This window comes from Lithobates pipiens, unplaced genomic scaffold (genome assembly GCF_037356315.1).
Source record: "Lithobates pipiens isolate NorthernLeopardFrog02 unplaced genomic scaffold, aLitPip1_a1.2 Scaffold_1, whole genome shotgun sequence".
Lineage (NCBI taxonomy): Eukaryota > Metazoa > Chordata > Amphibia > Anura > Ranidae > Lithobates > Lithobates pipiens.
This window is the reverse complement of record NW_027507685.1, coordinates 201152310-201179342: the sequence shown is the minus strand read 5'-3', so window position 1 is coordinate 201179342 and position 27033 is coordinate 201152310. Positions and strand designations below refer to the sequence as shown.

Sequence of the window (27033 nt, the reverse complement as noted above, 5' to 3'; positions counted from 1 at the left end):
TTAGCATGCCTCATGTGCTTATTCAAATGCACACACACCGGCGGTAGTTTACACAACGTATGAGCTCTGAAAGTGGACCTAACATCAGATATACATTTTTCTTTTAAGGGATATCCAAACCCAAAAATGTAATATATTGCAGCCTACCAGTCCTCGGATGTCAATCAATTTTTTTTCCAGGTTAAAAACATTTTCAGTAAGTGAGGAAAATACTAGAGGTGCATAGAGATGAGAGGAAGACATGTCTGAAAACCAGCCTGGGATACAGTTATGACCCCCCCCCCCCCATAGATATAGTATAGGAGAGAGCCACCAGGGACAGGAAGCTATTCCCAGAATTACCAGGTAAAAGTAATAAATGTTTTTGGGTTTAGATACACATTAAATCATGCTAAGAAGAGCGCCATATTTGTTCAGGAATTATTCAGGGCCAGTATCTACTTCCTGGACAGAGATGGTGGCTAATAGATGACAGTCATCTAAATCGTGGTGCCTGTGCAATTGTTGGCAATTTTTAAGAAATGTCTGACACAGATCAGCCCCATCACTGTGGAGAGGAGACAGTGGAAATGCTTCCAGCTGCCTGAAGCAGACTGATGATCATTTTTAAGAAATGTCTTACACAGATCAGTCCCATTAATGTGGAGAGGATACTGTAGGAAATGCTTCCAGCTGCCTGAAGCAGACTGATGATATCATCTCTCCTTATCCAAAATAACTAAAATGAAAGTAAAGGAAAGCTTTTTTTAATGAAAAAAGGTAGAGATATTAAATGGGATGAACATGAAAGTACACGCTGGTACAATGGCAAGGACAGTAGGACAGTAGGGTAGTAAGTTGATGCTGTATATTGTGAAATATAATGGCTTCATGCATCATTGTAATGTTACTGAACAGTTCATTTTAACCTCCCTGGCAGTATGATTATTTCAAATTTTTGATGCTCAAAGCGGTACAGTTCTTTTGCATAGAAATTTGGCGTTTAATATTGTAGGCCTATAATTCTTAGGAATAACACATTTAAATATGTCCAAACAAGAGTCTAGTAGACATCCCAGGTATGATAAAGTTTGAAACACGAAATCATAAATTATAATATCATAAATAACAAATAATAATATAATTATAATAAAAATTATTCAATAATGTAAGGGAACAGAGCTCGGCTCTGTGATGAATCGAATGGAGACACAGCCGCCGCACACTGCGGGGAGACATCGCAGGATACTGGGGACAAGGTAAGTAAGCTGTAGCTAGATCCTGCAATGTGATCCCGAGTGTGGCTCGGGATTACCGCTTTTGGTACTGAAAATCCACCCGAGCCACACTCGGGAATACCGTCAGGGAGGTTAAGCATGTGCATGAATGTTTACTGTAAGCTTACAATGACCAGGTTTTTGCTAACTGCTACAGTCACAGCAAAGCTGGCAGAAGAAAAACTTACTCCAAGTGCTGCATAAATAATAGTCACAAATTCTTCCTTCCACTTTACTATCAAGGCAGATTACTGCGCTACGTGCAAGCACTTTGCATCATTCAGAAAGAAGTAGAAAAAGAAGACATTAGGGCTGAGTTCACACCCATACTTTGTGGTAGGGCATGGTAAAATATGCATTTTGCAGTGCATCGTCATAATGCATGGCACTCTGTGCATTGAATTGCAGTGCCATCAACTTAAAATGGCCCACCAATACACAATGCCGTATGTGCCAACAGACCCACACTGCAGCATGCCACAACACACCCATTTTTCTTTTTCTTTTTCTTTACTGTTGTTGCGCATCAGCATCCCATTCATAATGAATGGGCCTGCCTTAGCGCAAGAAACATTAACGCACAAAACACCGAGTACTGCACTGCAAGCAAACATTGGTGCCTTTATCACTCTACTTTAGTGATAAAGGCACTAAACACTCGTTATCAATACGTGGTTAAGCAAATCACTTTTGTGTTTATCTTCAAAAACATTAAAAAGGCTATAATGTTCCTATTAAATGTAAAAGCTTTTGAGTTCTTGCACACAGGCTGTTTAGTCCAGGTACGATGTACAGCTTCTCCTTGACATGAATGGCTTTGTGCACCTGTACTTGTGCACACAGTATATGGTGGTGCTATCGTAAACATTAGTACAGTACACGTACGAGTACAGTGAAAGGACATTTGCAGAAAGATGGAAACATTTATATATATATACATTTTTTGCAAACGCTCATGTTTACGGTAGCAGTGCAGTGTAGACATGTACAGCAGCATGTCAATGAGAGGCTGAATGCTGCACCTCGGTTGTGTGGGCTGAGAAAATACTAAAATGACATTGAATGGATTGAGCTGGCCCTGTGTGCAAGACCCCTTATAAGAAAATATATACTTTAAGCTAACCAATAGGCATTATTTGACCAATATCTCACATGTCCTTAGAAAGAAAATTGTCATCTTACCTGTTAAATTCATAAATATCTTCAATGTTGCAGAATAAAGTGCTGACTTGCTCTGGTTTGAGGGGGAGCTGACCACAGTCTATAATGCAGCCCAAATAATCCTGTTGAGAAGAGACACAATTGTTACACTGCATGCCAACACAATGTAGTTCAGATGATTTAATAAGAATGCCACTGAGCACTGCAGACCATAACAAAACAGAAATATCTAGTAATAGACATTATATGGTAAATGTGTTTAGACACCCTTCCTTGTGATTGAGTTTAGATATTTCCAGCAAATAGTACTGTTAATGCTACAGCATACAAAGATATCCTGTACAATTCTGTGCTTCCAACTTTTTGGTAAGAGTTTTGGAAAGGACCTTTTCTGATCCAGTCTGACTGTAACCCTGAGCAAAAATGCAGATTCAAAAAGACATGGTTTGATCGGTTTGGTGTGGAGGAACTCAAGTGGCCTGCACAAAGCCCTGACCTCAACCCTACTAAACATCTTGAGATGAACTGGAATGACGGGTATTTTCGTCCACCATCTGTACCTGACCCGACGAATGTTCTTTTGGCTGAATGAGAACTCATTCCCAGAGAGACACACCTAAAACTTGTGGAAAGCCTTCCCATAAAGAGAAGAGGCTGTGATAGCTGCAAAAGGGGAGGCATCTCCATTATAATGCCCATGGTTTGGGAACAAATTGTCCAACAAGCTCATATAGGAGTGAGAGTCAAATATCCAATTTTTTAGCTATATCTTTTGCTAATTTTAGTGACCCAATAATGAAAAGAACCGTCTTTTACCTATAGAACAGTTTTAGTCCTTCTTTGTGTGCCATTTTTTTAGAAAAGCCTCTAGTTATTGGAGAGGTGAAGCACATGATTTTTTTTTTTTTATTTATCTCAAGGCAAACAATAAAATAAAAAATGCAGCATCTTTAAATTACATGCACATTTCCTCATGTTTTGTCCCGTTAAAGAAAAAAAAATCTGCCAGGAAATGCACCCAGCTACTAACTCCTGTTGCTGGCTGACAACACGCATCAGTTTGTTGCTAGGCCTGCCAAGTTTTCCTTTGCCAAACTACTCAGACCCACCCACTCTTCCATCTCCACAACAAAGGCCAATCATTCTGTAGTGCCATGATAAGGAGCGGTGGTGGGCTAATTACGCTACTTGAGATAACACAGGACTGGACAAAGAACAGCTCTAAATTTCTGACATGATCAACAGGTACCGTATTTATCGGCGTATAACATGCACTTTTTCACCCTTAAAATCAGGGTAAATCGTGGGTGCGTGTTATACGCCGATCCCTGCTGTCTCTGACGGAAGATGAGTGAGCACTTCTGAATTACATAGAGCCGCGATCTCTGGTGTAACCGGTGCTCCGTCACTCACAGCCATGCCTCCAGGCCCCGCATTGGGCCACTGTTCTGTCTATCATATGAGCAGGGCCAGGAGGCGTGGCTGTGAGTGATGGAGCGCCGGGTACACAGTGGATCGCAGCTCTGTGTAATTCAGCGACGCTCACTCCTCCTCTTCCCCCAGAGACAGCAGGGATAATCCAACACTGGCGAGGCTGCAATCATGGGAAAGGTGAGGCTGCAGATGGGCACTGATCAGGCTGCATTGTTGGTCAATTTATAGGCTGCAGATGGGCACTAAACAGGCTGCATTGTTGGTCAATTTAATGGCTGCAGAGAGGCACTGAGCAGAGTGCATTGTTGGGCAATTTAATGGCTGCAGATGGGCACTGAGCAGGGTGCATTGTTGGGCAATATAATGGCTGCAGATGGGCACTGAGCAGGGTGCCTTGTTGGTCAATTTAATGGCTGCATATGGGCACTGAGCAGGGTCTATTGATGAGCAGTGTCCCTAATTTTGCTTCAAAGTTCTTTATTTAAAATGCAAGTTTTTTTCCTTAAACGTCCCTCCTAAAATTGGGGTGCATGTTATACACCTGTGCGTGTTATACATCGATAAATACGGTAATTTTTGCACTTATTAAATAGATATATAAAAATACTATAGTGGTGTATATACCAGACCAAAAGGGAGCAAACAAGAGAAACTCGTTGTTAGGGTTTACCAAAGGCTAAAGGCATGGGATCTAGTAACTGGATGTGCCATGGAATCGCCATACTATCCATGAAGAATTTTTAAAATGGTACAGCAACATTCTCTTCTTGGAATATGGGAACATCATGTTTGCAATGCTTGCACTATATGGTGCATCTGGCCTGATTAAATATTGTATATATAATTACATGGCCACATTATAAAACCTCATAATAACTTCCGGCTTTTAGTTGGATTACTTTCACTAAAAAGCTTAAAATAAACATAGCCAAGCATATGATGCATATATGCAGAGTAGCACTTTCCGAAGTCTTTAGCCTTAGGGCAGTAGGATCATTCCTGCACGTGTGACCACCTTCTGAAATGTCCAGCCTAAAGTAAATATACTAAAGTACAAAATAAATGACGAGAAAGGAAGTTATTTCTGGTAAGTTTTGAGTGGTGGTTTCAGTGTCTATCCTTTCCAGTCTGCCTTTTTTTTTATTTTATTTTTTTAAGATACATCTACACACAGATATAAGACAGTGGTTGGAATATATGGCATGGTCCAGTAGTCCAAGGGATGCAGCTCATGTGATCAAGATTCAACATGTACTGCTCCAGATCCAGACTGGAGGTTTGGGGATATTCTGGGCTAGGAAAACTACACCATGGGAAAAAGGGATCTTTACAGTTAAGGAGTGTTCATCCATCAGAACTGGCTATGTATCATTCTGTGTGAGTAAATTGTGTGAATTTTCTCAGGCTAAATTCTTTTCAGATCGAACGTGTGAATGGGGGAAATCTCTCTTTATGGCTACTAAATGAAACTGGGGAGCATACTTACTTTTTATGATACTCAGCACCATCCGGTGATCATAATGGGATATTCACGCATTCTCGATCTGCAGAGACTATAGCCTAAGAACATTTGATTTTTAGCTCATTCGCCCAGAACGAAGGTTCAATTATACTGTAAGCCAAAAGCCTCATACTCACGATCGGACTTTGTACAAACTTTCCCGTGGACTTTTGTACAAAGGGCTTTGGCCGTAAGTTTGTATTGCATACACACGATCAGACTTTTTAGGCAACAAACACGAACGTAGTGACATTTCAACGTACTGACGACACTTCAAAAGAGGACGTTCAATTACTCCAGCGCCACCTTTGGTCAACTTCTGTATTGTTGTCTGATCTTTTGCATTGGTTCTGAGCATGCGTGCTTGTACTTTATACAAAAGTCCAATGGTTTTGGGTACACACGATCGGACTTTGCTCCATCAGACTTATGTTGTCAAAAAGTTTTTCCATTCACACAGCCAACAAAAGTCCAATGAAAACCAAATAAGTTTGTCCGATAGAGCATACACGCGGTCGGATCTTGCTCCAAACCAGCTAATTTGCATGTTTGTTGTCAAAAAGTCCGATCGTGTGTACGGACCTAAAGAGTGAAAAACACTGCTAACAACCCTGAAGAGTCCCTTATCACAACCCATTATCATCCACTAAAAACAAAACCAGACTAATCTTTTAAATTGTATTATTTGCCAGCGGCAGCTCCTTTACTTTTTCCAGTTTTCACAAGAAGGTGATTATTTAGTAGAAAATAATATGGTGAATTTTTAGCAGGAAAGCACAGGGGTCAATAGTCCCTGTATACAAAATGAACATAATAATACCAAGAAAGGCATTAACACTGTATACAGCAGTTAATTTGCATTAGGGTTCAGGGAAAAAAATGACCTCTGCACTAAAAAAACTACGCTGCCGGATGTCATTGCAAGGCGATTTCTGACAAGAGTCCCTCATTTTCCTGAACTTTACTCCAGTACCCTTTGTGGCACCTAACAATCATTTTATTAGACACAGATGTTTTTTTTTCTTTTGGTTTAGTCTCAGATGCTGTCTGGTGCACAGCTATTTTTATTAATGCACAGAATGAAGTAATTACAGGTTAACCCATAGCCAGTATGTGGTCATTTTAAGGGAGTGTAGCATCTTTTCCATTTATATATGTAAAGGAGATCAGCTTGATGTAAAGACCGCCATACATGGCTTGAAAACATGGGTGCCCCTGCTGGCACCACCCGGCTCCTTTGACAAAAGTCAAATGTTCAAAACAGCACCTGCATTCAATCTGATGCTAGCAAAGTCTGGGAATTCTAACAGCTGATGGAACCAGCAGGGGTGATTCGTCCATCCGCTCAGTTTATCATAGATGGAGGAATCCGTTAGAAGTCTATGGCCAGCTTTAGCAATCTTATCAATGTATGGTCATCTTAAAAAAAAAAAGACTTTGCTGATGTGTTGTTTGTAAATATATATGCACATGGGAGCAGCTATATTTTCTCATCACATAGTCAGACTTAAGGCCCATACACACGATCAGACTTTTTGACAACAAACATGCAAATTAGCTGTTTTGGAGCAACATCCGACTGTGTGTACGCTCCATCGGACAAACTTTTTTGGTTTTCATCGGACTTTTGTTGGCTGTACGAACGGACAAACTTTCTGACAACAAAAGTCAGATGGAGCAAAGTCTGATCGTGTGTACAGAAAACCATAGGACTTTTGTACAAAGTACAAACAGCCATGCTCAGAACCAATGCAAAAGATCAGACAACAATACAGAAGTTGACCAAAGGTGGCGGTAAAGAGCAGAAAAACCACATGATTTGGTGAAAGTTGGCTGAAAAAGTCCTACCGTGTGTATTGCCGCGTACACACGGTCGAACTGTTTGACGTACTTAGTCCGTCATACAATCCGACGGACAATCCGGCGTACTTTCCACTGAACGGACTTGACCACACACGGATACACAAACAGTCCGACGAAAGCTTGCGCGATGACGTACAGCACGTACGACGGGACTAGAAATAGGAAGTCCAAGACACAGCAAAGCCCTGTAAATCTTTTCTGGGCATGCGCCATTCTTAGTCCGTCGGACTAGCATACTGACGACCGTATTGTCCGCTGAAACCAAAGTACGACGGAAAGATTTTTGGAAAAACCGAAATTCTTAGTACTCCGGACTGCACGCTGAAAAAGTCCGCTGAAGCCCACACATGAGCGGATTGTCCGCTGAAATGTGTTTCAACGGACTAAGTACGTCAAACAGTTCGACCGTGTGTACGCGGCATATGCAATACAAGTTCAGGGCCGACGTCCTTTGTACAAAAATCCAAGGGAAAGTTTGTACAAAGTCCTATCGTGTGTATGAGGCTTAAAGGCCCGTATCACATGATCAGACTTTTTGACAACAGACATGCAAATTAGCTGTTTTGGAGCAACATCCGACCGTGTGTACGCTCCATCGGACAAACTTTTTCGTTTTTCATTGGACTTTTGTTGGCTGTGCAAACGGACAAACTTTCTGGCAACAAAAGTCCGATGGAGCAAAGTCTGATTTGTGTGTACAGAAAACCATCGGACTTTTGTACAAACACGCATGCTCAGAACCAATGCAAAAGATCAGACAACAATACAGAAGTTGACCAAAGGTAGAGAGCAGAAAAAACACGTGATTTGGTGAAAGTTGGCTGAAAAAGTCCTGCCGTGTGTATGCAATACAAGTTCTCGGCCAACGCCCTTTGTACAAAAATCCACAGGAAAGTTTGTATAAAGTCCGATCGTGTGTATGAGGCTTTAGGGCTCATGCACACTGCAGCTCAAAGAAGCTGCTCCTACAGGTTTTTGAGCCTGAAGACTCAGCTCCATGTTAGCCAATGTGTCCATGCACACTATGGCTTTTTCAGGAGTATACAGGCATATGCTCTTACAGGCAGAAGGAACACCCCCCCCCCCCCCCAAACTTGTGTTTTTGAGAGCAGCTTTCGAGCAGAAAAGACTTCTATGTGCCCGAAAATGTGTGCAAGAGCATGAAAAAGCTCAAAACACAAATAATAGTAAAAATTAGCTGAGGGAAGGGTTTGTGAAAAAAAAAAAAACTTATGCTCAAAGAAGCTTAAAGGATAATGTGTAAACGAGCCCAAAAAAGTACAAGCTTCTTCAAGCTGAAATAAAAGCTCAAATGCCTGCAAAAGCAGCTTTTGTTTGAGCCGCAGTGTGCATGAGTCCTCTGCTACATAATAGGGTTGAGTTACTAAAACTGGAGAGTGCAATATTTGGTGCAGCTTTGCATGGTAACCAATCAACTTCTAACTTGACAAAAGAAAAAAACAAAACTGAAATCTGATTGTTTTTTTTAGTTTTAGTAAATCAAACCCAATGTTTGTCCTTTACTGGTCCTTCCAGGAATGCAAGTCTATGAGTTGGCCCAATCACTGAAAACAATGCCCTCCCTGCATGGCTGATCTTGGTGATCATCCACTTCACGCAAATTGCCGTACCTGTACGTCTGTACTTTGATGCTAAGTACCGGGGTTATGGCAGCTGCTAGCTGCCATAATCCCAGTATTTTTGGGAACGGCGTGCATTTCTATTTAGGATAAAAGTGGTCTCCATGGCGGATTCGCCACAAGATCACTTTTATCGCCGGCAGGAGAGGTGCTCACCCCCCTACTGACGTGTTCTGGTCATCTCCGCTGCTTACTGGACCCGCTGATAGTGGTGGAGACGATCGTGTCCTCTCCTGTGGATGCCTGGCTGCCGACCGAGGGGAAGATGACTCCATGGCATGGGAAGTCACTTCTGCCCATAGCTCTTAAAGGAGAAATTTTTATTTATTTTATTCAATTATTTATTTTTGTATTGCATTTTAGTGTAAATATGAGATCTAAGATCTTTTTGACCCCAGATCTCATTTTTAAAATGTCCTGTTGTGCTTTTTTTATATTACAAGGGATGTTTACATTCCTTGTAATAAGAATAAAAGTGACCCCAATAATTTTTTTTTTTTTTTTAGGGCCAGTTCACACCAGATGCAGTTTCATGCAATTCCTTTTTTTTCTGCACAAATACAGTCAGTTCCAGTCAGTTTCCACACCAGAAACCAACTATAAACTGACTGCATGGTGTGAACTAGAGCCACTGGAATACATGGAAAACACTGTGCATGCATTTTTAGTGCAGAAAAAAAAGCGTACGGAACTGAACAGAACTGTGTCTGGTGTGAACTGGCCCTTAAAAACTATCAAAATAAATCACCATCTTTAGAGTGAGAGCAATAATTCTAGCCCTAGACCTCCTCTCAAAACTGGTAACCTGTAGACATTTTTAAACATCACCTATGGAGATTTTTAAGGGTAAACGTTTTTCGCCATTCCACGAGTGGGCACAATTTTGAAGCGCGACATGTTGGGTATCAATTTACTCGATGTAACTTTAGCTTTCACAATATAAAAAAAATTGGGCTAACTTTACCGTTGTCTTATTTTTTAATTAAAAAAAATGTATTTTTTCCCCAAAAAAGTGCACATGTAAGACGGCTGCGCAAATACGGTGTGAAAGAAAGCATTGATTGCAATGACCGCCATTTTATTCTCTATGGTGTTAGAAAAAAAAAATATAATGTTTGGGGGTTCTAAGTAATATTTCAGCAAAAATAATAAGTGTAAAAAGAGGCGCAGTCCTTAAGTAGTTATACGGACACTGATCACCAGTTATTTGGAACCAGCGATGTCAAGGCTTGCGGGGAAGACAAGAACTAGAACAATGAAAACATTTATGAAGCTCATTCAAGGGTAAGAAACATGGGGTGGTGGTTACTGTTTTTTGTTTGACTATGATTTAGTCGCACTTCAAGTTCACCCTTGTTTTAAACCTTATTTTCTTCTAAAGCCGCTAAAAAATACTTAATATGATGATAACAGCGCGTGAAAACATTCAGAAATTTTGGAAGAGTCCATAAGGAGTTATCATTGCTTCCTCTAGACTGCTGGCAAATATCTTTATATTCTGTTGCAATACTTTACAGCATAGCGGCTCCATCGAGATCCCCCCAGGGATGTTTTGTGAGCCACTCGCTCTCCCTCTTGTGTAATTGAGCAATTGAACCCCTGTGGATTTACAGCAGAAAATCTGTATACTAATAGGGTATTTCTCTCAAACCAGATGAGGGGTTAGATGTTGGGCCCTGGAATGACACATGAGGCCTCACTAGCATCAGGGAGGCTGAATGCAATCAGTAAAGAGGAAGGGAGAGGAGACAGGGGGAAGACACACAGAGGAGACAGGAATATCTACAGAAAGAATGACTCTATAATAGTGTTCATTATGGCATTGACCATGTTTATGGGCCTGACAGACTGAAGGAGTCATAAGTATAAGGTTTTACTTTTATTAGATGTCTGGTTTCCAAAAAAATGTATACTAAGTACCTTCGGATGTGCATCACCCTATCCCAAATGCCATTATAATGTGCATCTGTTATAGAGTACTATGGAAAATAGGGGGGAAATTGCGGTTGCGTGTTATACGCTGACCACGTACCTTGGAGGGGAAAGCAGGGGACGAGTGCCGCCGGAAATCACCGAGCCGCCATCTCCTCTCCACTCGGCTCCAATTGGGCTCGCACGTCACACACACACAGTCCCGCCTCCGCCACCGGCATTGGACCAGTGTTCTGTCTATCACAGGAGCCAGTCCAATGGCAGAGGCGGTACTGTGTATGTGACTGCCGACTGAGATCCGAGTAAACGCATGACGGCTCAGTCATTTCCTGCGAGGAGAGATGGTGAGCTTCATTGATGGGGGAGATGAGCACAGATCAGGCTGCACTGAAGCTGCAGATGGGCACAGATCAGGCTGCAGATGGGCACAGATCAGGCTGCACTGAAGCTGCAGATGGGCACAGATCAGGCTGCCCTGAAGCTGCAGATGGGCACAGATCAGGCTGCACTGAAGCTGCAGATGGGCACAGATCAGGCTGCAGATGGGCACAGATCAGGCTGCACTGAAGCTGCAGATGGGTACAGATCAGGCGGCACTAAAGCTGCAGATGGGCACAGATCAGGCTGCACTGAAGCTGTAGATGGGCACAGATCAGGCTGCATTGATGCTCACTGACCATTATTTTGCTTCAAAGTGGTTTATTTAAAAAAAAAAAAAATTCTCCCTGAAACTTCCCTCTTAAATTGGGGTGCATGTTATACGCCGATAACTACGGTAGTTATGCGCAGGTCCATGTCCAGGTATATACATTTGCAGATAGGAGAAGGTTTACAAAGTTCAGCAATAGTTAAACAGTCAAAAGTGTGCAGAAGCAATTTTCTAGGATGCAGTCAAACAATTGCAATGTTATAACTGTTACCAGAAGAGCACTGACCATGCTAGGCTCCGCCAACTCACTTGTGACAGGTATAGTGGGGAAATCAATCTATCGATCAGTCTTTCAAAGCTGATTGGAGGTCCACAGGAAGAGCGCATGTGGTGCAGCTACAGAATCATATGCTATCCAATATTCTGGATCAGCAATGCTGATCTTCACACAGAGAATATCAGAACAGGAGAGAGGAAAACACATACGGTTTATATTAGAGGCGATTAATAATACAGAGAAGGTTAGTGTTGGGGTTAAAAGGAAGGTTAGTATAATTGTTACGGAGAGGATTATTATGCCCATACACTAGTAGAATTTCTGGGAAATTTTTCATTTTAAGAAAATTTCTTTCAGTGTAATGTGATTTTCATTCAGGGAATTAAATTCATTCCAAAATCAAGGTGACATTAACCACTACAATACAGGGCACTTTCACCCCCTTCCTTCACAGCCCAATTTTCAGCTTTCAGCGCTCTAGCGCTTTCAGTGACAATTGCGCGGTCATGCTACACTGTACCCAAATGAAATTGTTATCATTTTGTTCGCACAAATAGAGCTTTATTTTGGTGTTATTTATTCACGACTCCGTTTTTTTTTTTTTTTGCGATATAAGCGTAAAAATAGCGGAAATTTGGAAAAAAAACAATATTTTCTTTTTTCTATTTGAAAAGAAATCCAATAAAATCAAATTTTGTCATAAATTTAAGCCAAAATGTATTCTGCTACATGTTTTTGGTAAAAAAAATTCCGTTAAGTGTATAATAATTGGTTTGTGTGATCACGGACATATGTACGCAAATGATCATGTAAATATGCGTGCAGGTGATCACGTACATATGTGTGCAGATAATCATTGGGACATGTGATTTTAGTGGGACATATGTGGGGGACATGTTTTTATTATTAGGGACATGTGTTTTTATTATTTGGGGACATGTATGTTTTGGGGACATGTGTGTTTTGGGGACATATGTGGGGACTGTGTTTGTACTGTGTGGTGATTTGTGTTTACACTACACTGATGATCAGTGAGTAAAAAGCTGTAAAAAGCAGCCCATACTCACTGATCATCAGCCGGCTGCAGCGTTCTGCTCTCCTCTCCTCAGCGGTGACTTCCGTGTGAGGAGAGGAGAGCCGATTGCCTAGCAACCGGCTGTTTGTTTACATCACATGACGGCCGTGAATGGACACGGCCGTCATGTGATCAGGAGGGCCAATCACAGAGCCCTCCTGCCGATCTGAGATGTGCCGTGTCCGGGTGACACGAGCACATCGGGATCGCGCCGCTGCGCGAGCGCACGCGCGCGCAATCCCGCTACTCCTGAAGGACGTTTCTGAACGGCCTATCAGGAGTAGACGGCTCCCACCCGGCCGTATATATGCATTGGCCGGGTGGGAAGTGGTTAAAGCCCCGGTCCTCCTCTTTTTGGGTCCTTCGCCGGTGCTTCTGGCTCCTCCTCTTCAGCCAGTGCCCCCAATAGAAAGCCGCTTGCTCTGGGGGCATTGGTGCATGCATGTTTCCGAGCCCGACTCTACGGGTCCATAGGACACAGAGAGCCACGGCTCAGCCCCACCCACCGCTCTCTCCTCATTGGTTCACTGGCTACGATTGACAATAGCAGGAGCCAATGGCTCCATTCTCCATTTCTGAATCTGCACTGCTGGCAATTTGTATTTAGACAGTCACTGTTTAGTAGATCATTTTCCATCCAGCTCAGTTGAGTTAAATGTTTGAGTAATGACATTTTTTTTGGAGGTAGTGACAACAGAGCCACCCACAGCTCAATTTTTGTCCAATTCAGCAGGAATCAATTGAAATTTGAGCCGTGTATGGCTAGCACTAGGAATACAGAGAGGGTTAATTTTAGAGGGTTACAAAAAGGGTCAGTATAAGTGTTAGGGTTAGAGAGACGGTTAGTGTTAAGACTTTGGAAAGGCTAGCACCAAAAAATGACTACGACAATCTCCTGGTTCAATGTAAAGCCTAGTACACCCAGGCCGAATGTCAGGCGGCATCGGCCGGGTTCCATAGAAACCAGCTGACATTCGGGCATGTGTCAGTGGTGCGGGGGGGGGGGCAGGCATCCCCCTGTCAGAACACAATGGCACAGCAGGGGAGATTACTGTACTAACATCAGATTGTTAGTACAGCGGCTCAGACCTGAGCTGTCACACTAATAATGTGTACGAGGCTTAAAACTGAGTTACAGGCTTTTTATGTTTATTAAAAGTCAGCAGCTACAAAAAGTATAGTTGCTGACTTTTAATAAACAGACATTTACCTGTTCCACAGTCCAGCGATGTGCCCGAACGGCGGGTCGCTCCTCTCCCCCTACTCTCCACCGGGGCCTCCATTGCCACTCTGGGCACCCGGCCATGACAGCTTTCGGCTTCACGGCCGGACACGCACGGCACATGCGCTAGTCACGCTGCGCTCCCGTAGTGGACAGGCGATCTCCTGAGGCCTGTCACGTGTCCCAGGAGATCGCCTAGAGGGAGGGGCCGCCTAAGGCGAAAGGAGGAGTCGCCTTGGCGGTCCCTGGGTGGAACAAGGAAGTAGGACAGGAAGTCCCCCTCCTAACAAAGCCCCCAACCCCCCCCCAAAAAATTACATGCCAAATGTGGCATGTAAGGGGGCGAGGAGTGCTTACAGATGGACTCAATTTACGAATTAGGGATTTTAGTTAAGGGTATCGGAGTAAAGGGGGCTGAATACAAATGCAGCCACACTTTTTAGATGTTTATTTGTAAAAATAAAAATAAAACCATTTATCATTTTCCTTCCACTTCACAGTTATGTACCACTTTGTGTTGGTCTATGCCCTTGTACACACGGTCGGACATTTCGAGGGAAAGTGTCCGATCGAACCGTGTTGTCAGATAATCCGACCGTGTGTGGGCTTCATCTGACTTTTTCCGTCGGAATGTCCGACCAACAAAGTTTGAGAGCTGGATATAAAAAATTTCCGACAATTTGTAGAGAATTCCGATCGGACAAAGTGCCACGCATGCTCAGATCAAATTCCTACACCAAAGCTATTGGCTACTACCCTGAACGTAGTCCCGTCGTAACTAAATAAAGTCATCACGTTCCGAATGATCAGATTTTCCGACAACTTTGTCCGACCAGTTTCGGACAAAATCCGACGGATTTTGTTGTCGGAATGTCCGACCCGTGTGTACAAGGGCTATCACATAAAATCCCAATAAAATACATTTACCTTTTTTGGTTGTAACATGACAAAATGTGGAAAACTTCAAGGGGTATGAATACTTTTTCAAGGCACTGTATACCAGATTTGGCACTTTCCAGTTTTAGTAAATGAACCCCCATGTTTAATAGCACCCCTCTGTGTATGCTAGAAAAGCCTTCAAAGAAGATCCATCTCCGAGTTGCCAGGTTGTTAAAAATCAGAAGAGGAAACTAAGGCTCCATGCACACTTGCTTAAAAAAATGTTGCTTCTACAGGAGTTTTGTGTTCTGCCTATAGGAGCAGTTCAATGTTATCTTATGTGTCCATACACATTCGGACGTTACGAGTCATATTTTGAGCTTAACGTTTAGAAACAGAAAAAACCCTTCTGGTTCATGATTCTGATTGGAGCTCACTGGCAGAAAAAAACAAAAAAATTTGCTAAACTCGTGTAAACTCTATATGAGCGTTTTTTTACTCCCAAGAGAAGATGTTTTTTTAAGCCCTGTGTGCATGGAGTCTAAGAAGTGGAAAGGTGCTGAATTGTTGTACAGTGGAACCTTGGTTTACGAGTAACGTGGTTAACTAGCGTTTTGAAAGACAAGCAACTTTTTAAAAAAATTCTGACTCGGTTTGCAAATTTTTCAAGCTAATGGGTGGTGCAATACCGCATTTGGCCAGAGGTGCGGGGGCGTCGGGGACACTCGGAACGGTTCGGAGCCGTTCGGAAATATTTGGCAACACGGAGTATTTCCTAGTTCAGCCGAGCTGTTCCCAAGTATTTATAAGGCTCTCCGTCGCTCTCCCCCCACCTCTGGCCACGTGCGGTATTGCATGTAATAGAAGTCAATGCGGAACAAATTATCTTCGTTTCCATTGACTTCTATGGGGAAACTCGCTTTGATATGCGAGTGCTTTGGATTACAAGCATTCTCCTATAAGGGATTATGCTCGTAATCCAAGGTTCCACCTTTATGTTTAATGTGATTGTGGTGTGGCACAGATCACTCGATCAAATTGTAAACATTTGAGATTCTTCAAATATTATTATTATTATTCAGGATTTATATAGCGCCAACAGTTTGCGCAGCGCTTTACAATATATGAGGGCAGAAAGTACACTTACAATACAAATCAATACAGGAGGGATCAGAGGGCCCTGCTCGTTAGAGCTTACAATCTAGAAGTTAAAATGTTCTTCAGGCTATAGCTGAGCTACATAAATATGAAAAAAATCAGCCAACGCAAGGACAGATATAAATGCTATTATGTACTCTGTAATATCTCAGGGCGAATAACATATTACAAAATAAAATAAATAATAACAAAAACAACCATAACTACTACTAATAGTCGGGAAAAAAAAAATAGCCTTTGTAAATTTTTCCATGTTTCCATCCATACCGAATTGCTCATTTCCTACTGTAAACTAAGAAAATAAACAATTTTGCGTAAAAAGAACCCTTTTGGTCATGAAGCTGAAGCATGTGACAGATGTGACTGACCCCATACATGAGATTGATGTGAGAGGGGAGAGAACGACCAAACATTGCCCAGCAGGACACACAAGCCATACACACTGCACACAGAACAGAGCAGCAGAGGGGCCATACAGACACTCCATACTGCATCCGAGTGTGGTCTGCTCTCACTCACTCACTGACCCCTGCCCAGTGGGAATGTGTCAGAGAGACGCTGGGTCTCAGCAATCTCTGGCATTCCAGGAATACTCACTAGCCACCAGTTTATCCTGTTTAAATAATGTCTCAGGCTGAACATTCATCACAATGCAGATGTGGAGCTATAAACCATGAGGAGCAGACAGCATCCATCTTGTGCGACTTCTAGGGAGCAAGCTTGGACAATGTATTTAACTTTTTGTTGTGTTTCATTCTTTTATGCCCTGTACACACGGTCGGAAATTACGACGGAAAAAAGGTCCGATCGGATTATTAACGTGTGTGGGCTCTATTGGACTTTTTCAGTCGGAAATTCAGAAAGCAGGATCTCAAATTTTCCGACAACAAAATCCGATCAGACTTTTTTTTTCCGATCGTTTGTAGAGAATTCCGATCGGACAAAGTGCCACGCATTGCTCAGATCAAATTACGAGACCAAAGCTATTGGCTACTAGCCTCAAATGTAGTCCCGTCGTAATGAACGAACGTCATCACGTTCCAAATGATCGGATTTTTCGACAACTTTGTCTGACCGTGTGTATGCAACACCAGTTTCGGGCCAAAATCCGTCGGAAAAAATCAGATGGATTTTGTGGTCGGAATGTCTGACCGTGTGTACGGGGCCTTAGTCTTTAGTGGGAGTTACCAGGACTAACTACATTGTGACAAATAACTGAACACAAAAAATAAAATAAAAAATGAAGGCATTCACAAAGCAAGCTTTCAGATAGGTGCATAGCTTAGTAGAGCATGCCTAATGCCCAACTCAAGCCTTTAAAAAATAAGAAAACCCCAATCCGGTACTTTATAAAAAAATTTAAATAAAATAATAGTTCTCTAAGCAATGTTATTATTATTATTATTATACAGAATTTAAATAGCGCTAACAGTTTGTGCATTGCTTTACAACATACAAAAAGGTTACAATACAATTCAATACAGGAGGAATTAGATATTAATTGGGGTTGATTTACTAAAGGGAAATAGACCAGTGGCAGCCTGGTCATAGGGGGCACATGGGCGCCGCCCCCCCTATCCATGCATCTGGCCCCCTGATCTACATGAAGGGCACCAGACACATGGATTCCAATCAGTTTTTTTTTTTTTTTTTTTTTAAGCATGTGATTACAGCCGGAGGCTCTAATAGGCTTCAAAAAAGGGTGGGCTCGGGGGACAGAGCACTGCGCTCAAAGCCCACCCAGTTGTGTGACAATAGTGAATTAATAGCTCTTGAGAATAGCTCTTGTAACACTGATGCTTCTCCCAGCCAATCAGTAAGCTTGTCCTGAGACCTGTCACCCCGATTGGCCAAAAGGAGATCGGATTGACCGCGGGTGGAGGAGGGAGATGTGCAGAGAGATGCTGTCCGCCACACGGAGCGCTGCCTGCAATATGGGGTAAGTGCGGGGCCCCAACTACTGACTGCCTGACCTGGGGGGGGGGGGCCCATGGCCCCTATGACCGGGCCGGTCAAGGGGGGGAGGTGGGAGAGAGGTGGATACCGTCCATGACCCGACTGGTGGGGAGTGTCGGTGCGTGGATTGTTTGCCGCCCAAAAGAAAACCACCAGCTACCACTGAAATAGACTTTCTGGAGAAACTAGAGTTGATCTACTAAAGACAGTCTATTTGTCTTTAGTAGATCAACTCTATACTGTGTCTCGAGTGCTGTCCCCTGAAGACTCCTTATTTTTCAATTTAGCAACAGTCTTCCTCTGGGCTGAATGACACTCAGTGCTATCCAATACATGCCCTGTGAGCCCAGGGAGTCAAGAACCCACCCCATGGGTACACCGGTAAGCTGCGCTGGCTGGATCACAGGAAAATGGTACACAGGCAATAAAACCTACAATAAGCAGACAATTAATCTACAGCTGATCTCTTTCGAAGGAGCCACACAAAAAATTGTAAGCCATACAAATGCAGGCACTGTTTAGGAATTCTGGCAGCATCAGATGTCAAAATATGATGCAGGAGATTCGTCCATTGATAATGTTTGTTATGGGTGGAGGAATCTGTTAGATTTACTCAACCTATGGGTGTACAGCCAGCCTAAAGTGTTGCTAAACCCAGGACCCTGCATATAATATATGCACATATTATTATTATTATTATACAGGATTTATATAGTGCTGACAGTTTACGCAGCGCTTTACAACATTAGGGCAGACAGTACAATTACAATACAATTCAATACAGGGGGGGGTCAGAGGGCCATGCTCCTTAGAGTTTACAATCTTACACTCTATTGTCAAAAGTATTGGGATGCCTGCCTTTACATGCACATGCACATCGAAGTGTTCCTAAACCCAGGACCCTGCATTCGCTATATCTGGTCTCCCACAGTACACACAACATGGAAATGAAATTATTTTAGTAACTATAAACTGCTAAATACCTTTTCTCATCAGCGGTATATGGCAGTCTTTTGACTTCTATTAGTGAATGGTTAAAGCTTGTAGGAGGCGTTTTCATTCTGCTCTGACTGTCCTTTAAGGGCGCAGGACCCCTGACCTTCTGTCTGGACAGTAGAAATTGGCCCTGTGCTGATCACATGCACCCTCCCCAGAAAAAAAGAACTCTAGCAATACACACCAAACTGCGCATGTGCAGTGTGCCCCAAAGGCTCTGTACTATCAGAAGATGGATTGGGGACTGTGGAAGAAGGGGAGGATCAGAGAAGACAGGATCAAACAGCCTTTTTACACAATGCAGAGGATTAACCGTTTAGGTTCCACAGTGAGTATAACAAGCATGCTTTACTGCATATACACACTGATTTTACTGTTGTGGGTTTTAGTAACACTTTAGTCTGGGTTCACACCGCAGCATGCTCCGACTCACAGCAGGAGTCCGGTGCGCCTCCATTCACCATTTCAGGTCTGATTTCAGCCTGAATTTTGGGATGAATTTGGCCTTTAAATGGACCAAAAGACGCACAGGGCCCCTGTGCAATTCACACCGGAGTCGCTGCGGAGATGTGTGAGCCGGCTCCATAGAGAACCAGTCGCAATCTCCTGCTATGCAAATTGCCTGCTGGGAAACCCACATCCAATTCGCAGTAGTGTGAACCCAGCCTTAAAGAAGAATTACTTTTTTTGTTTTTGTTTTTTTACATACATTACCTTTAGTACTTTTTCCTATCTTCCTTGGTGTCCTGTAACAATGGCTGCGATGTTGAACCGGGTGCCCCACCCCTTTGTTGCACAGCTGTCTTGCTATCACAACTAGCAAGGGGTTGGCTGCTTTGATAAGCATGGTCCCTCTTTTTTAACAAAATCCCCCTTGTCCCTTATTTCTCCTCAAACATCCCTCTTTTAGTTCTGAGGTATACACCGCTATAAACTGTTTAAAAAGCAAAACTGTTTATATAACCCTAACATTTTAAAAAACCCTTTCAGTTTAACATTGCTTATTTTAAAATTCTAGGGTCAAACTGTTTGCGCTATAGAAATCCTGTATAATAATAATAAAAAGTGTGCGTTTAGCTGATGGGTTTTGAGCATTTATTCACTATAGTCTTTGTGAGCAGGGGTGTGGCAAAGGTATGTCCTTTGTTTAACCACTTCCCACCGGGCTATAGCAGAATGACGGCCGGACGGTGGTTGCGTTATCCTGACTGGAAGTCATTTGATGTCCAGCAGGATAAGCCACGATTGGTGGTGTGGTGTGTCTTAAGGCCCGTACACACGGTTGGACTTTTTGACAACAAACATGCAAATGAGCTGTTTTTGAGCAACATCCGACTGTGTGTACGCTCCATCGGACAAACTTTTTCTGTTTTCATCGGACTTTTGTTGGCTGTGCGAACGGACCAAAGGTGGCGCTGGAGTCATTGAACGTCCTCTTTTGAAGCGGCGTCAGTACGTTGTGACGTCATTACGTTCGTGTTTGTTGTCAAAAAGTCCGACCGTGTGTATGCAATACAAACTTGTGGACCACGCCCTTTGTACAAAAGTCCACGGAAAAGTTTGTACAAAGTCCGACCGTGTGTATGAGGCTTTACTCTGACACACCGCAACTCCGATCATGGTAAAGAGCCTAGGATGTAGGCTCTTTACCACATGATCAGCTGTGACCGATCACAACGTGTAGCTTTCCTCGGTTTCTGCTGAGAGGGAGAGCCAATCGGCGGCTCTCCTGTCAGAGGGGGGTCTGCACTGATAATCAGCTCATTGATTATCTGCACAGAGGTGCCCACCACAGCTGCAAATCATTGCCCATAAAAATGCCAGTCAGTGCCCATCAGTAATGCCTATCAGTGCCCTAAACAGATGCCAATCAGTGCCCATCAGTAATGACTGTCAGTACCTCATCATCAGTGTTGCCTATCAGTGCCATCTATTAGTGCCTATCAGTGCCATCTATTAGTGCCCATCAGTGCTGCATATCAGTGCCCATCAATTCTACATACTAGTGCCTCCTCATCAGTGCCACCTCATCAGTGCCCGTCGCTGCAGCCTCATCAATGTCTATCAGTAAAGGAGATAACATAAAAGTAGAATTTTTTTTTTCAAGTTTAGTTTGTTTAGCAAAAAATTAAAACCCCAGAGATGATCAAATACCACCAAAAGCTCTATTTATGGGAAGAAAATGATAAAAATGTAGTTTGGGTACAGTGTTGCGTGACGCAATTGTCATTCAAAGTGTGACAGTGCTGAAAGCTGAAAATTGTCCTGGAAAAGAAGGGGGGAAGTGCCTGGTATTGAAGTGGTTAAAATGTTTTCCTCTCTCCTTCATCTCAGAAAGTCAGGAGGTATGCCATAACCAAGAACTGTTGTTCCCTCACTGCATGTGAGTTAATAAGCCTAGCTAGAGACTGTTGTCTGCAGGATCCTCAGCAACTGTTACCAAATGGTATCCTTCTTACCCACATTAATCACACTCCCATGTGTCTCGTCACACAATGAACGATGCTGCTTCTTGGGTAAGGGATGAAGTTCAATACCTTCCATAGCTCATGAATGTTAGAATCACAATTGACATTGTTAAAGTCTAAAGGCCCCTACACACGCTTTGATTTTCGGACATCGACTATGTTATCACGATTGATTGTCCTCAAATCTTATCGTTAGTACGGTGCTTTAGACAGCCGATTTCACTTTTTCGGGACACGTGACAGGTCCCAGATGACTGCACGGCATATCACGGCGCACAGCGCCGCTCACGCATGCACAGTGGGCACTCGGCTGTGAAGCCACAACTGGGTGCCCACAGTAAGAATGCCAGCACCGCCGAGCGGAGCGGGGAACAAGCGGGGCTTTGTTCTCCGGTATCGCTGGACCCTGGGACAGGTAAGTGTCCGGTTATTAAAAGTCAGCAGCTGCAGTATTTGAAGCTGCTGACTTTTAATTTTTTTTTTTTTTAAGGGGCACCCCACTTTAAGTACAGTTTTCGTATGAAAAAAAATATAGTAAGAGCAAGACTATGCATGTTTAGAAACAAAAGAATACATACAAAACTATTCAACACGTTATGTCACTGGTTTGTATTCTGTCAAACGAAAATTCTTGTATTGTTAGTAACCTCTTTACTTTCGGAATGAGACTAGAATGCCACAAAAATCGAACGTTCTATCGTCCCAAAAACAAAGCGTGTGTACAGGGCTTAACAATGAACATCTCTTATTTTTTCCATTTTGGTCTGATACATTAAAGCATTTTGTCATATCTTTTATAAGCGCTTGTTCTTGTCATAAATTCTTAGCTGTCCTGTGCTCCCTTCCTGTGTTATCTCAAAGAGTCCATTTAGCCCTCCTAGTTCTTATTTTAGAACTAAAACTCATCAGTGCCTATGCTTTGGATATAAAAATAGTAGGAGTTGTTTGAGTAGTTTAGTAAAAGAAGACTGGGCAGGGCTGACACCACTCAGTCCATAAAAAAGCTGTGTGATGTCAGCCCACAGTAAGAAATTAGGAGCTGAGTGCATTTCTGGCAGATCAGTAGTCATTTTTCTGTACTGCAAATATGTGGCCCCACTGGACTGGGCATTTTCCCATGGGGCCGCATATTTACGTATCTCCCTTTGTGCTCATGGAGAGCCCCGGGTCCCGTTGTAAGGATCGGGACCCAGAATTCCTGTTTCCGAGTCACTTGAACACTGTGATAGTTTCTGATTGGCTATCACAGTGATCAGCAGTGGCAGCTGGTGCTCCATTGGTTTTTTTTTTGGGGGGGGGGGGTTTCAAACAAACCCCCCTGCCAGGTTTGCACTTACCCCATCCAGGTCCTGGCTTCTAGGGAATCAATACTCGCTATTGTCTTCCGGCTTCTCCTCCCGGTTAATCAGTATAGGAAGCGGGTCTTAAGACCGGATTGGCCGGGAGGAGAAGCGAATATTGATTCCCTAATGTCACAAGTGGGTGGGCTCGGGCGCAGTGCTCTGCATCTTTTTGAAGTCAATTAGAGCCCCAGGCTCTAATCATGTGCTTCAAAAGAAAAAAAAGAATTGTAGAAATGTTTGCACCTTGCGCCCTGCATAGTGGTTAGGGGGGTGATGCCCCTGCGCCCCTTATGGACCGGCCTCCACTGGTGATCATTCACTGTGAATCCTGCCCCCATGCCTTCTTTCTCTGTGAATGGAGGCGGAAGATACTTAGTATCTCTCTCTTCTTACAGAGAAAAAAAGTGTGTAAAAAAAAAAAAATAATAATAATAATAAAAAATACCTAGATCAAGGTTTGATCTAGGTCAGTGTTTGGGTCAAGGTCAGAGTCAGTATTTTTTTTTTGTGTGTCAGTGGGACTGACTTACTAAAACTGGAGCACTCAGAATTTAGTGCAGCTGTGCATGGTAGCCAATCAGCTTCTAACTTTAGCTTGTTCAATTAAGCTTTGGCAATAAAACCTGGAAGCTGATTGGTTTCTGTGCAGAGTTGCACCAGATTTTGCTCTCTTCTGTTTTAGTAAATAAACCTCGACGTGTTTTAGGTAGGATAACAAAAAAAGAAAAATGGGCCCTAGTTGTTTACTACTTGTTTTTTTGGCTGTACTACGAGTACAAACAACAACTGACATACAAATATGTGGTATTACTGTGATTATCAACAGCAGGAGAATTTAATTTGGGTTGTTGTTTGGTGGATGGCTATGGTAATAGCCAGAAATATACAGCTAAATTTTAAAAAAAAGTATTTCTTTTTATTATTTTGGGACAGTTTTACTTTGATAATGATTAAAAAATCAGGAGATATCCATGACCATTTACCAGAAAAAAACAAAAACAATTTGTCCTGAAAAAATATGGTATAATCCACCTGGAGGAATCCACCAGAATATGTACTACTAACACATGTCAAAGTTGCAAAATTGTGCTTGGGCCTTTAGATTTGTTTTACCCTTAGGCGCAAAGGGGTTAAAGTGGTTGTAAACCCTTAGGCCGCGTACACACGAGAGGATTGTCCGTCCAACTAAGTCCGTCAGACAATCCGACAGACAGTCCGTCCTACTTTTGAATGAACGGACTTGACCACACACGACGAACAGACAGTCCGCTGAAAGCTTGCGCGATGACGTGTACAGCACGTACGACGGGACTAGAAATTCGACGTCCAATACACTGCAATGCAACCTTCGGCCGTGTAAATCCTTTCTGAGCATGCGCCATACTAAGTCCGTCGAACTAGCCTACTCACGAGCGGACTGTCCGCTGAAACCAAGTTTGGACGGACAATATTACGGAAATTCCGAAAGACTTAGTCCACCAGACTGTCCGCTGAAAAAGTCCGCTGAAGCCCACACACGAGCGGATTGTCCGCTGAAACACGTTTCAGCGGACTAAGTTGGACGGACAATCCTCTTGTGTGTACGCGGCCTTACACACCACTTTTACCTAAAGGTAAGCCTATAATAAGACTTATCTGTAGGTCCCGTGAATATCTCCTAAACTTGCACCATTTAGGACAGGGGAATGCAATTAGCGGACCTCCAGCTGTTGCAAAACTACAAGTCCCATCATGCCTCTGCCTCAGGGTGTCCTGGTTGTGGTTGTCAGAGTCTCGCTATGCCTCATGGGACTTGTAGTTCTGCAACAACTGGAGGTCCGCTAATTGCATATCCCTGATTTAGGAGATATTCACTGTATCAGCATGTGCCGGCGTCAGCTGCTGCGCCATTACCGGCAGCTCCCGTGCTCATGCGCGGGAGTGATGTCATCGTGGCTCTGGCCAATCACAGCGCCGGAGCCCCCGATACCCGTATCTTACCTCCGGAGACATGTCGCCGGCCACATCGGTGTACTGGGACTTCTGCAGGGGCTTTGATCTAACGTATGTATTTCATAATGACCTAGCTTATTATGCCTTTGTCTTGCAGGTTTTTTTTTTTTTTTGTGAATTTACAACCACTTTAAAGGGATAAAACATGAGGATATATGCATATATTGCTGTAATATATTGCTGTTTGTGCCCCTACTGGTTCTCTGGCTGACCATTGCCTTTGGCACAGAAAGTAATGGGAAACCCAACATTTTCCAGCTGTTATAAGAACAAAGGGCAAGGAGAATTCTTTTTTTTTTTTTTTTTTTCGTACACTTTTAATGCCTTTTTACATGTGTGGCATGTAGTTTTTCCTTTAAAGCGGCGGTCCGCCCACACTGCACATACTGCAGCTGCTGACTTTTAATAATTAGAAACTTACCTGTCCTGGAGTCCAGCGATGTCGGCACTGCAGCTGATGTTTCCATCAGCTGTTGTGTGCATGCCGCTTCCATTGAGAGTAAGGGAACCCGGCAGTGAAGCCTTCACGCCAGGAACCCTACTGCGCAGACACGAGGCTCCACTCCTCTACTGGCCTGGCGGCCCGGGAAGGAAGAGGGAGCCCAGGCGGTGACGTCAATAGCCACAGCTGAGGCCTCCGAAAGTGGGAACAGAATACCTGTGAAAGTCAGGTATCCTGCCCCCCCCGAAAGGTGGCAAATGTGGCATCGGAGGGGTGGTACAGCAAGCGGAAGGAAGTTCCACTTTTTGGTAGAACTTCGCTTTAACATCAGATAGTTCTATAACCAAAAAGAACGATCGAACCATCTGCTCATACTGCCCCATGTGTGTGAGAATTCCATCCTTAAAGCGATACATCAGCAGATAGCTCGAGTGCTGAGTATCCCAGGATCCTCACTGGAGACCACAAAACCATTGCACCGCTTCCTCATAGAGAAATGACAGTTATGGAGAAAATGAGCGCACAGCTGCCTTTGAGCTAATAATACAGCTCTATGGCATGGACAGCTGGACTTTCATCCATCATACGATGGCATGTTCCTAGCCTAACACTGGAATTGGCTCCCACGTGTCACATCGCATTGTTGTTTTGATCTGTAGATTGTAAATTATACAGTTCATATAGCACAAGGCTTCCCTGCTGTGAATAAAGATATTGCACTGTGTTGGAACTATTGCTATACAGGCTCTAGTATGTGGTGAGAGGGCAACAGAAAAAGGGGGTGGTAGACGTCTCATTTCCTTATCTCAGTTCATAACTTTCTTATGCAAGAAATTTAGAAAAAAAAAGTTAAGCAACTGAGGAAAGTGGAGAGAAAAGACTCAAGGATAGCAGTTAAAGGGACAATCCAACCAAAAATGATATTCTAGCTCAGGGGTCTCCAAACATTAAAAGCAAATGGGCGGTTTACTGTCCTCCAGACTCTAAGAAGGCCAGACTTTGGCCAGCGGGAGTGGACATTTTCCTGGCATCAGTGGGAGTAAACATTTGGTATTAGGGGGAGGAATAGTGCCCCATCATTGGTATCATATTGAGGAATAGTGCCCCATTAGTGGTGTCAGTTGAAGAAATGGTGCTCCATTGCTGGTGTCAGATGGCAGAATAGTGTCTCGTATCAGCTGGAGGAATAGTGCCCCAAGGGCCAAATAAAGACAAGCAAAGGACCGCATCAGGCCCACAGTTTGGAGACCACTGTTCTCGCTAAAAGCAGTCTTTTGGGGGAAACACCTTTTCTTCTTCTCTTGGGATCTCCAGTGGCATACCTCATACCTGCCTTGACTCTGTCCATCTTGAAGTGTTCCTACTCTTCCTGATGCATACTTTATATTGTAAAGCAATCAAGCGGAGCTCCCCCCTTTGGATGGAGCTCTGCTTTAAGCTTTGTCAATAAAACCTGGAAGCTGATTGGTTACTATGCAGAGCTGCACCAGATTCTGTATGCACCGGTCTTAGTAAATCCCCCCTCTGTGTCCAGGACTGATCATTCACAGGTAATGCAAGCGGCCAGGAATAGCTGTAGAAGTGGTCAACCTCTCATTGCTTTCAGTAGGGCTGCCTCTTACAGATAACCCCTGCTGAGTCTCCTGCATGTAAATTGCTAATGGCCCCATTCGCAAGTCAGCATGCGGCCTAAAAGTGCATAGTATTGTATAAATCAGATCAGCTCTTAAAGTGGTTGTAAACCCTTACAAACCACTTTGACCTACAGGTAAGCCTAGATTAAGGCTTA

The 27033-nt window shown here is 43.3% G+C and overlaps 1 protein-coding gene across 2 annotated transcripts in view; it reads right to left on the bottom strand.

The window, feature by feature from the left end:
- PLEKHG2 (pleckstrin homology and RhoGEF domain containing G2) overlaps nucleotides 1–27033 on the bottom strand; it is a 153076-nt gene that overhangs the window by 53510 nt on the left and 72533 nt on the right. For both annotated transcript variants that reach the window (XM_077479997.1, XM_077480007.1), the window contains one exon: nucleotides 2439–2539. In XM_077479997.1, coding sequence (XP_077336123.1) covers nucleotides 2439–2539 — 101 coding nt within the window. The remainder of the gene's footprint in view (nucleotides 1–2438; nucleotides 2540–27033) is intronic.